Source organism: Salvelinus alpinus, chromosome 26, assembly GCF_045679555.1.
Source record: "Salvelinus alpinus chromosome 26, SLU_Salpinus.1, whole genome shotgun sequence".
In the NCBI taxonomy this organism is placed as follows: Eukaryota; Metazoa; Chordata; class Actinopteri; order Salmoniformes; family Salmonidae; genus Salvelinus; species Salvelinus alpinus.
The window spans coordinates 29,931,778-29,943,833 of NC_092111.1; the positions used below are offsets into that span (position 1 = coordinate 29,931,778).

The 12,056-nt window shown below is 45.1% G+C and overlaps 1 protein-coding gene across 3 annotated transcripts in view; it reads left to right on the plus strand.

Annotated features, from left to right (window-relative positions):
- Positions 1-12,056, plus strand: part of igf2bp3 (insulin-like growth factor 2 mRNA binding protein 3) — a 43,767-nt gene that overhangs the window by 5,445 nt on the left and 26,266 nt on the right. For all 3 annotated transcript variants that reach the window (XM_071368643.1, XM_071368641.1, XM_071368642.1), the window contains exons 3-7: positions 4,577-4,625; positions 9,528-9,579; positions 9,797-9,860; positions 10,345-10,626; positions 11,440-11,574. In XM_071368643.1, coding sequence (XP_071224744.1) covers positions 4,614-4,625; positions 9,528-9,579; positions 9,797-9,860; positions 10,345-10,626; positions 11,440-11,574 — 545 coding nt within the window. In that variant the 5' untranslated portion in view covers positions 4,577-4,613. The remainder of the gene's footprint in view (positions 1-4,576; positions 4,626-9,527; positions 9,580-9,796; positions 9,861-10,344; positions 10,627-11,439; positions 11,575-12,056) is intronic.

Consider the following 12,056-nt stretch of genomic DNA (forward strand, 5'->3'; position numbering starts at 1 on the left):
GTCCTCCACAGGGTTCCAGGGTGGGAGGAGAGAGTGGGGGTGGGGTGCAGATGGTGGGAGAGGGCTAGGCTTTGGTGCAAGTGTGCCATTCGCGTTATAGTCCTACTTCTGCATTCATCTTTGGCCTACATATTGTAAAAACTGTAGCTTGGTCATGAGAAGTTGAAAAGGGAGTAATTATTGTCGGGCCTGCGACGTATAGGTATATTTTGGCTATTTATAATTGTCTCACTAATTGCTTATATTTACTGAGTCTTAATGTTTAACTCTTAGCTGCACTAGTGAGTGTTTGTAGGACACCCATCGACTTCTGATTTTTAAAGCTATAGTTGTATTGAGTTAATTGGAAATTAACTCCCCCATCTGTATAAAATATGGTTTGAGAGGTGGTCCAAGTGTGCCAATCGGTGTAATTTTGTATGTAAGCACTCTAAAGGGGTGTGTGTATAGCGGTCAGTTTGTGCCTGAACTCTGGTGTGTAGGGGATGGGGCGGCAGGCAGGTCGAGGGCCGAGGAGTAAGCTGCTTGATGCATCAGGGTTATTACATTTGAACTCAGTATGGCTTTTGAAGATGGTTCAACTTGAACCTAGTTTACTATTAGTCTTGGGACCTTTTTTATATATATTTTTTTACACCAGACCAGAAAATCAGAAGTTTTTTTACGCATTCTAAAATTGCAATATTCTCCTCACCAAACGGGGAAGGGTGTAGGTCAAGAAATCCTGTCATTTAAACTAAAAATACACCCATTGCTCTCTTCCTTTAACAGCCCCAAAAAACTCGTAGTTGTTAAAGCAAAGCTTGCTTCCATGGCCATTCTAACCCATAACTGTGGCTTTGTGAAGAGAAGTACCTCCCAGCTCTTATTAAAGAATTTGGGGTCAGGGGTCATTGTGGGGCCTAACCTGTAAAGAAGGGATTTTGGATGGAAGCACGGGGTTGCCTGAAATTCTCAATGTGGCCCCTTGTCCCACCTAGCTTGCGGTAATAGATGTCTCAACTCGCTCATTCTTATCACGGAGTGAGTAACACTGATAGTGTGGACTTATTTTGCTAGATAACCATTGGATAGCATGCTGTAGGGAGATTAAGCTGTTAGCTTTTTTACCTGTGTAAGTCTTCACAGATTTAAATGTCTTGAGTGAACCAATTTTGTGTATTTTTAGCTATCAAACTATACATTTGAGCAATTTTTGCTGCAAAATGGACTCTGCTATGTGAGGCTCTATATAAGAGTGCAGCGCAAAGTGAGGAGTTTTGAGTTCAGTCATTCAGAACCCCTGCATACTGAATAGTCAATGTGTGTGGATGGATGGGTGTTGAACACAGCCCTGGGAGTGTGTGTGCTGACATGGATGGGGTTTTAGTCTGGATGTCAGTGTTTCTGATGAGTATTGTATGATAAGATGGGTTCTGGGGGGGTGGGTAGTGACGTGAATGAGCATGGATGTGGTGGTCTCATGTTGCTCGACATGGGATTCCTCCTATGGGCTTTACACACACTCTACGGTGGTGCAGAGGCCCATAGATCTCAGCTGGGATGTGAAGAATGTTAGTTGAATTTAAAAGTAAATAAGGAACCTTGGCCGCCTCTGTCACATGACAAGCCAACCCAGCCCTCATGGTCCCCCTCCCTTATCCCCTCCCCCTACATATTTCTGTCAGTGGACTTCGTGTCCATGGCAACGGGAGCCCCACCCCCACAGGGCAGAGAGAGCCCTTGTTACCCTTCCCTGTAACAGGGCTACTTCCCCTACAACCCACCCCCCTTTCCTAAATCTAAGGCGGGGACTGGGGAATGCACCCCACCCCCTCTCCTCCCTCTTCTCTTCCCCTGACTTCCTCCATGTTTCGAGCTATAGGTTAATCCGTTTGGAAGTGCTTGGTGCATTTGCACATTTTGCACGGTGTTCCCGCTGCATTGCAGAGCGAAACACACAGGGAGAAAGGGGTCCGGATCAGCCAGGAATGGCACAGTAGACCGGAAAGGGCTGGAATTCCTCTCGGAAGCTCTTTGGGATTGTTTTTATTTTATTCACCATTTTAGAATGTATTAATATCTTTATGGTCCAAATAAATTAATACAATTCATTTGAGGCCGGGATGTCGTGACCATGTTGAAAGGTCCTCCAGATTGAGTGTAGGTGTTAAAGAATGTGTAAATGTCATTGAACTTTCCCCTACTATGTGTTTTCACTGCAGCCTAGTGCTGCATGCATGGAAGCTCTCACACCTAACCTGCAGATGTGTGTTTGTTGAGGTATCAGACATAAAAATAAATGCTCCAATGTTAAGTGTGCTTTCTCTCTGGGTCATGTGTACAGAATGAGCGACGTGTGCATTGCTGGCCTTGGTGTGAGCTGGACCGTGTGGGTGGTGGGCTGAGAGAGAAATATTTATGGATGCTCTTTGGGACCTGAGACCAACCAGCCTGTTCAAAACACAGACACTTGTCTCACTGATTAGCCTTTCCTAATTTGGGGGAAAGTATTTCGTCCTCCATGGAACAGATAAGTGGTCAAGGAGAGTGTCAATTCGTTATTAGGCAAACAAAAGACGGTCCTCCCCTCCATAGCCTCCTTTTGGCTAGAAAGCAGAAGTGTATCTTACCCGAGTCCTTCATGGAAGAGTTTTATCTGCTACACCCTCTTTTTAATCAGATGCTTACTCGGAGAAAAGCAATGAAACTTTAAAAACAATATGCTAATATGCTACTATTCTTTTATCTCTAAAATGTCTTGCACAACTAGCAAATTATTTTTTATCACTTTCTACATTTATTTTGGGATTCCACCGTGTAAAAGTCCTTTGCCTGGTGAGGTGTGATTTGGCGGAGTAATTTCGCACAAGTGCATTTTTGTCCACTTTCCCACTCCCCAACAGGCCAGAGAGGACGCAGAAGTTGAGCCAATCTAATGGCGAGAAAAAACCATTGACTTGCACAGCTTAAATGGCTGCCAGTTAATTTTCAGCTCTTGAAGTTGAAGAGCGTGTGTTCAATTTGAATGTAAAATCATTGTATTTCAAATGTATAGTCTATTTAACAGGAAGTTTGATGGGCCGCAATGCTTTAGTCCTGACCCCAAAAACGCAATGTTTACACTTCAACAGAAGTCTTCGTCAAGTCAAAAGGTTTCTAACATCTCCGTTTAAATCATCCCACATCTTCATTTCCTGGTCAACATTGTGCTTTTACCCATTGACTGGTCCTAGTGGAAGGGATTAGTTGTGTTTTGTGGTGTAGATTATCTCTCGTATAGATGTTTGTGGGAGAAGGTTCCGGAAAGGGTTAGGTTTATGTTCGGAATGCGTTCGGTATACGCTGTGTGTGTGTGTAGGGGTCATAGTTTGCACTGGAACTCCCAGCTGCATGTACATTGTGTGTGTGTGTGTAAATAGGCAGTGGCCTTTGGAGCAGCCTGGCCACTTCTCCCACATTGATATAATCTCCCAGTTCTAAACCAACACCTTAATGGAACATGTCACAAGTACACCAAATTAGTCTTGAAGTGTGTATGTCCACAGACTAGTTACAGTGTGTGTTACAATTCACAAGTCCAACCAAGCATCTGAATGAGCTCTTAAAATATTTGGGTCCTTGGTATTCACAATGTTTCATTGTGGAACTGAAAGTCTTCAAAATGTGAAAACAATTGGCTGTATGGAGTTTGAAATACAGGGCATTCTGGATGCCAAGGCTTTGGCCAGACTGATCCCTGGAGAAGGGACACCAAATTAGAACGGATTAATTTTGGTCCGTGCGTTTGCTCTTTTCCATCGGCCCGTCAAAAGTTAAACTCGTCTGATCTTTTTGTGCATGGATGGAAATTGTATGGATATGGAGCGTCGGCGTACGACTCACATTGAGAAGGCATAGGAAATACAGATACATTCAACAAGCAACTTTGGCTGTGCCCTTAACCAGAGTTTTACAGTGCAGTAATTGGTAGCAGAGTCTGTGCTGCTGTTGCCTGCGATGTCAGCGCTCCTTCCACTCTGAATCCCCGTCATCTGTTCTCTCTGCTAAGATACCGCTAGTGGAGGTTCCCTCTTCCATGGGCATGGCATCCCTCCCTTTTCTGCACTCCCTCGCTCACTCTCTTCCTTTATGCTCTCCTCTGCCTTTCACCTTTTCTCTTCTCGCTCTCGTCCTTCTATCTCCTTTCCTTGCTCTTCCCCCCCCCCCCCTTTTCTCACCTCCTTCTTTTACCTTCCTCTTCCTCCCTACCTCTCCTTGCCATGCGCTCCCTCTGTCCCAATCCGTCTCATATATTTTAATTTTCAAACAAGATCATACCATTTTCTCCACATCGAGCCACCCGTCCAACAATGCAACTGCTTCCCTCCCTTGAATTCTCCTTACATCCCTCCCTCTGGTGCACACCCGCTGGCTTTGGGAGTGGTATTAAACATTAGTCATGCCCACAGCTTGTACACTTCTCCGAGCACAGGGTGATGGAAGGAGGCACCTACTAGCCTGCTGGATTTTTTTCAATGGGACACCTTGTCCTTTAGCCCAACCAACTGATGCTAACTGTCTCGCTTTATCTCCCTCTTTCTCTCCCTTCATGTAGGAGCTGTAAGCTGCAGATCAGGAACATCCCGCCTCATATGCAGTGGGAGGTAAGTGTTAATTGGTCCGTTGGTAAAGCTTTGGCTCTCTCACTATACTGGGTCCTGTTCAATAGGAACACACGTTAAATGCTTTGAACACGAAGTGCAAGTAAGCCTTTTTACTGGGTGCAAACAAGTCCACTGAACAGGTTCTTTGCCATCTTTGGGTCCTTTTTTAGTTTTGTATCCGCTAGTTAGTTCTTAAGAACAGCGGCTGATATTGCAGGTGTCAGTTTTCTCCTGGCTGTCTCATTATGGTACTTTACAGTTGGTGTGTGCCCCAAATGGCCCTTTATAGTGCACTACTTTTGAACAGGTTCCATAGGGTGCCATTTAGGACATATATTATACTGAACAAAAATATAATCGTAACATGTAAAGTGTTGGTTTCATGAGTTGAAATAAAAGATCGTAGAAATGTTCCATATGCTCAAAGCTTTTTTCTCTCAAATTTTGTGAGGAATCCCTGTTAGGGAGCATTTCTCCTTTGCCAAGATAATCCATCCACCTGACAGGTGTGGCATATCAAAAAGCTATTTTAACAGCATGATCATTACACCTTGTGCTGGGGACAATAGAAGGCCACTCTTAAAATGTGCAGTTTTGTCACAACACAATGCCACAGATGGCTGAAGTTTTGAGGGAGCGTGCAATTGACATGCTGACTGCAGGAATGTCAAACAGAGCTGTTAACGGAATTGAATGTTCATCGCTCTACCATAAGCTTCCGCCAACATCGTTTTAGAGAATTTTGCAGAACGTCCAGCTGGCCTCACAAGCGCAGACCACATGTAACCACGCCAGCCCAGGACCTCCACATCCGGCTTCTTCACCTGCAGGATCGTCTGCTTGGCCGGGCCTGGCTCCCCAGTGGCCGGGCCTGGCTCCCCAGTGGCCGGGCCTGGCTCCCCAGTCATGTGAAATACATAGATTAGGGCCTAATGAATTTATTTCAATTGACTGATTTCCTTACATGAACTAACTCAGTAAAATCTTTGAAGTAGTTGCATCTTGCGTTTTTATATTTTTGTTCAGTGTAGTCTACCGTTAGTCATTTAGCAGTCGATTTTTAAGGGGACTATTTCGGTCAGAACAACTCATTAAGGGAGTGAGCGAGTACCTTCATAAAGCAAGCATAGGACAGGCTTTTAAGCTCAAATCTGTTTCATTGCTAGAGACTTATTGGTTGTCATGCCATGTATGTATGTATGTAATCAATGGAGCTGTGATTGTCGGTGTTACCCCAGAGGATTGCCTTGTAGGCCAGTGACCTACTAGTGAACTGCAGCCCATGACATACCTGATAATGACAGGAGAAACGTCCATACGGATGCTGTGCTGCCCTTTATGCCGTCTTCTTCTGAAAGGGACATGAATAGCCATGCTAGACATGTACAGTATTCACAAATCAACAGAGAAAATGTTCCTAAATGACAAATGCATGAATATCCCAAAAGTATTGGAGGGAGACTATTATAAAAGCATTGTCAGTGAACATAAACTCATTGTTTTAACATATAGGATTGATTATGATTGTCATGGACAATTTTACAGTACCTCTTTCACATGGGTACACTAGACAGGGTAGAGGTATGGGGGGCAGGGGATGTTTGAGGGGAATGCAAAGTAGATGGAAGTCTGTGACATTAAAGGGCACTTACAGCAACAAAAGGAATGTACTCTGCCGGACATGGGAACTATACAGATTTGGCGTAATTGTATTACATGGACACCACTTACACCCCATTCATTTTCAATGTGTCGATTGGATAATATAAGATGACCTACAATAGTGCCTTCAGAATGGGATTTATACTAGCCTTCAATTGTCTTGTTTGGAGAGCACAAAAAAAAAATCTGACAAGCCGGCACATTCATTGTGAGTCATATCAGTTATTGACCTCTTAATCCTTGATTATTTCTGCTTGCATTCTAAATAAGAGAAAGTGCAAGGGCATACCTAGTCAGTTGTACAACTGAATGCATTCAACTGAAATGTCTTCTGCATTTAACCCAACCTCTCTATGGAGTGGGTCTGTCACAGGCAAAATCTACTTTAGCAAAGGGCTGTTTCATGTCTCAAAACTCTGTGTATAGGCTAAAGTATGACTGATTTCAAGCCTCTACCCTTTTGAGTGTTCTGTTCTAAATTGACTGAACCTTTTGTGGTTGGTAGCATGTATATAGCATGTTGGCTAGCTGATGGCTTTTGGACCAGAGGCGGTTATGGTGCAAGTTAGCTTTTTCCGTCATGAATCTTGTTCTGGAGGCAGCTCTGTATATAGTGGTCACTAGCTGAGACAGCCACAATCAGATTTTAACCTTAACCTCACTGCTAACCTAACCTTTAAATTAAGACCAAAAAGCTAATTCTAGGTGTCACATTTTTACAATCTAGCCAATTTTGACTCCGCAGCTGGCCTTTCTAAGGGGAAATTTCTCCGTTCTGCCTCCAGGACAAGAATCATGACAATGAACGTCAACCTGCGGTTGTGGTAGGGTTGGAATGGAGGGGGGACACCGAACAAAGTCTTTGATGTAAAGGAGACCTTGTATCTTATTAGGGAGATAACGTGTGCCTCAGCACAAAGCCATGCAGGCAGAGAACAATGGTAGCATGTTCGCTAGGCTAGCTCTAGCTTGCTTTGGGTGGGTGGGCCTGCTCTGTTTCGCCTACATGTGCCACGGACAGACACTCACAGAATGTGTAGCATTACTCCTGTTCCGCCCCTCCCCCCCAATCCAACCACTGCTTCCTGCAGGAATGCACTCCACCCTTTCCTGAATGGCCTGGATTCTCATTGGCTGGACCCTGGAGACGGACAGACGTGGCTGCCAGTGAGCATGGAGCTGCTACTCCCCACTGGGAATGTTGTATCAGTGCTGGGAACAGCCAATGGAAAGACTTTGAGATGGCTCAGGGGCGGGTGGGAAGGGGATATGTGGGTTGGGAGAAAAAGAGCACCAGGAGGGAAGCTGATTGGTCAGAAAGGGGGGTTGAGCTCTTGTGGGTGTGGCTTCCAGTAAGCCTGGGCATGATTGGATGTCCTCAGCCTGTATGCTGCGTTTGGATACCTCGCCCTCTCGTTCCCTCCCTCATGACTGCACTTGGAAGAGGAGAACATTTTATCTCGTTGTATAATTCAAATCCTGTGCTTGCCTGATTTGGGCAGGTTGCCAGATTGGTTTGGCTCTGACATTGATTTTGTCCCTCTAATAAAAAGCAAATCAATTCCCCCCCAACTTTCTCTATGGACTCACAAGTGAATAAAGATCAGTTCAGCTTGATAATGTGGGGAAATCAAACTTCATGAACACAATTTAGGATGTTCTTTCTCCTGTTTGAGAATGTAATTGAATGGTGTGATTCATCCAAAAGTAGGAAGACCTTGCATCTGAGGAAGTAGTGCTGATCTAGGATCATGTACCTCCTGTCCATGTAATACTATTCATTGTGATCTAAAGGTTACACTGATCCTAAATCAGCACTCCTATTGAGATGCTTGATGCATACAGCCCCAGGTCTCTGAGTGGTATTGATGGGCCAGTTAGTTGAATCACAGGATGACACCAGGCGTTGAACAGTTTAGTTGCAACGTTTGGTAACAGAGTGACACCATTCTGTTAACCAACTTTGCATCTGCATTCTTTTCTTTAAAAAAATAATAAATGTTACCCCCTTTTCTCCCCAATTTCGTGGTATCCAATTGTTAGTAATTACTATCTTGTCTCATCGCCACAACTCCCGTACGGGCTCGGGAGAGACGAAGGTCGAAAGCCATGCGTCCTCCGAAACACAACCAAGCCGCACTGCTTAACACAGCGCGCCTCCAACCCGGAAGCCAGCCGCACCAATGTGTCGGAGGAAACACCGTGCACCTGGCCACCTTGGTTAGCGCGCACTGCGCCCCACGGACCTCCCGGTCGCGGCCGTCTGCGACAGAGCCTGGGCTCGAACCCAGAGTCTCTGGTGGCACAGCTAGTGCTGCGATGCAGTGCCCTAGACCACTGCGTCACCCGGGAGGCCTTGCATCTGCATTCTAAGTAAATGTTTTTGTAAAATGTTCTGTGGAATTTGTTAAAGGTAGTCCTTGGTTGTATGGTTTGTTTACCTTTGCAATCGTTTTTGCTTGACACTTTATTCTCTGCATCAATCTGTTACTGTGAAATTGCCCTTAACTGTAAGTTGCTTAGGTAAAACCCTCTGGTAAATGATCATGACGGACCTATGTGCTGTTCATTGGGATGTGGTGTGTTGGAGTGAAATTGTCCCTAGACACGGATATTGGGTCACTTTGTTATTTCCCCCCCCCACTAATGGTTAAGATTAGCATTGGGGAAGGGGAATCTGATCCTAGATCTGTACCTATGGAAAAGTTCACCACAGGGTGTGTGTTGGTCAACACCCAGCAGGTGATCACTAAACATGTAGAAGTTAACGGAAATTGACGGCCGACGTTCTGGTCATAGATGATAGGACGGCCGTCCATTGCTTTGCTGTTTCCTGGCCACTTGTACATCAAGTTGCCTCACGCTACAGAAACAGGAGAGCGGCTCCTGCCCTATTGGCCATTCTGGCTCGGACAAGAGCGACAGGTAGCCTGGCGTTTACAGCGTTGTGTCAGTAAGTGAAAGGTCGCTGGATCAAATACCCCCAGCCAACAAGGTGAAAAATCTGTGCCCTTGAGCAAGGCACTTACCCTCATTTGCTTCTTGGGCGCCGTACTACTTTGGCTGACACTGTAAAACAACACATTTCACTGCACCTATCTGGGGGATGTGACCATCTTTTATTTACTTACTGAACTGTACTCATCAGAAAGCCAGTTTGGGCCTCCATGATGGTGTGATAAAGACACTAACAAAACTCTGCTCTGGTTCTAATCACTCTTTCCTGTGGTTCTGGGTCAGGTTCTGGATGGCATGTTGGCCCAATATGGCACAGTGGAGAACTGCGAGCAAGGTACGCGCACATGTAAACGCGCACACAACACATACGTGCTTACGCACACACATACACACACTCCTTAGCATGTCTGTTTGTCTTGTCTCTGCAGTGTGTGTGTGTGTGTGTGAGCATGTGACTAGTAGGTATTTGTTCAAGTCGGATTGTTTTGTGTATAAAGTTGTATCGCCTTGTGTGTTTTTGGGTGTTGAGTCTATGCTCTCTCTCCTTACAGTAAATACAGACACAGACACTGCAGTGGTCAACGTCAGATACGGTGCTAAGGACCAGGCTAGACAGTAAGCACACACACCTACTTACCTACCCTCCTTTTCTTTGTCATTCTGCAAGAGCAGTCTAACTAAATTTGTGTTTAGTGTTTTACACTATTATATATCACCCTCTAAAGCAGTCACGTCTAATTAGTTGCTGCTATAGGAGTAACGTGCTGGCTGAGAGATGCTAGCTCACTGCTGCCCTCTGGTGCGTGTGGAACGCTGGCTTTTCCTGATAAAGTGGGCGTGGCCGGTGTATGAAAATGAATTCGGAGCAGTTCACAAATCTCAGTCCTGGCCTTGTAGAGCAAGTTTTGTTCCAGCCATGCAATAATATACCTGATTCTTGTAATTCCTTAATCAAGATCTTGTTTCAGTAGTGGTATAGAGAGAAAATAAAATCTTAAACTTGCGTCTGTATCAAGCAAGTTTCTCCTTCCCTGTGACGGAAAGCTTTCTATTATCAATGCTGTGACAGTGACTGACTGTTTCTTTGTGTGATTGCCAGGGCGATGGAGAAGCTGAATGGCTTCCTGATGGAGAACTTTGCCCTGAAGGTGTCGTACATCCCCGACGAGATGGCCACCGCTGACGCCCCACCTCTGGGAGGGGGTAGGAGGGGCTTTGTCCCCCGTGGCCCTCCCCGCTCAGGTTCTCCGGGCCTGGGGGCGCGCCCCAAACTGCAGTCGGAAGTCCCCTTGCGGATACTCGTCCCAACGCAGTTCGTAGGAGCCATCATCGGCAAGGAGGGAGCCACCATTCGCAACATCACCAAACAGACACACTCAAAGTAGGACTACGTCCCTGATCATGTACACAGTATACACCCAACAGTTTGCTGGGGTGCGTTCTGCAGGACACAATGTTGTGCAATGTTCAGATAGAAATACAGCATGTAGGTCAAACACCCCTCTTTTACATGTAGAATTAGTAATTACTTTGGCACTATTCAATACGTTTCTATCTGCAACTTTCCACAATATTTGGCTACTGAACTTGGACCTGATTTATGACCATATGTAAATACATTTTGTGATTCCCTTCTTGGATTGGCAATATAAAGCTCACTCCCACAGAAATAATCATACTCTATTGATTTAGGCTCAGCCTACCAATTGATGTGACCCTCTTAAGGCATCTCAAGTTGAAAAAGATGGACTTTAACAGTTTCACCCATCTTCAGTGATTCTGTGGGATTAAGCCAGTAGGAAGGGTGGACACTGGGATTGAACCTCAATCTCCGGTAGGGAATAGTATGAGACCAGCCGGTATCGTAACCGGCAGACGGGCTGTGCACACTCTAGCTGTTTAGAAGGTGACAAAAACAATGCGTTTCTTCCCTTCTAAACTTGGGCTCCCGAGTGACGCAGCAATCTAAGGCACTGCATGTCAGTGCAACAGGCGTCACTACAGTCCCTGTTTCGAATCCAGGCTGTATCACATCCGGCCGTGATTGGGAGTCCCATAGGGCGGCGCACATTTGGCCCTGTGTCATCTGGGTTTGGCCGAGGTAGGCCATCATTGTAATTAAGAATCTGTTCTTAACTGACTTGCCTAGTTATTTTTTTAAATTTAACCTCATCTTTCTCTTGCACCTCACCAGGATCGACATCCACAGGAAGGAGAATGCGGGAGCGGCAGAGAAGCCCATCACGGTCCACTCCACCCCAGAGGGCTGCTCCAATGCCTGCAGAACCATCATGGAGATCATGCAAAAGGAGGCCCTCGACACCAAGTTGTGAGTTGACACATGCATAGACACGTGACAGCCTTTTAATTACTTTGGAGATATGAAACAATCATCATTCAGGCCCCTTTACTTTATCCACATTTTGTTTCTTTACAGCCTTATTCTAAAACCGATTTTTTTTTTTTATAATACAAAATATTACTTATTATTCTACACACACTACCCCATATTGACAAAGCGAAAACGGGTTTTCAGACCCTTTTCTATGTGACTTGACATTTTTGGTATTTTATTAGGATCCCCATTAGCTGTTGCAAAGGCAGCAGCTACTCCTGGGGTTCACCGAAACATGACATTATACAGAACATTAATAGACAAGAACAGCTTGAGGACAGAACTGCATAAGTTTTTTTAAAGGCACATGTAGCCTACATATCAATACGTACACACAAACTATTTAGGTCTAATAGGGGAGAGACGTTGGGACGTGAGGTGGTGCTTTATCAGGGGTTTAAAAATATGTTTATGTT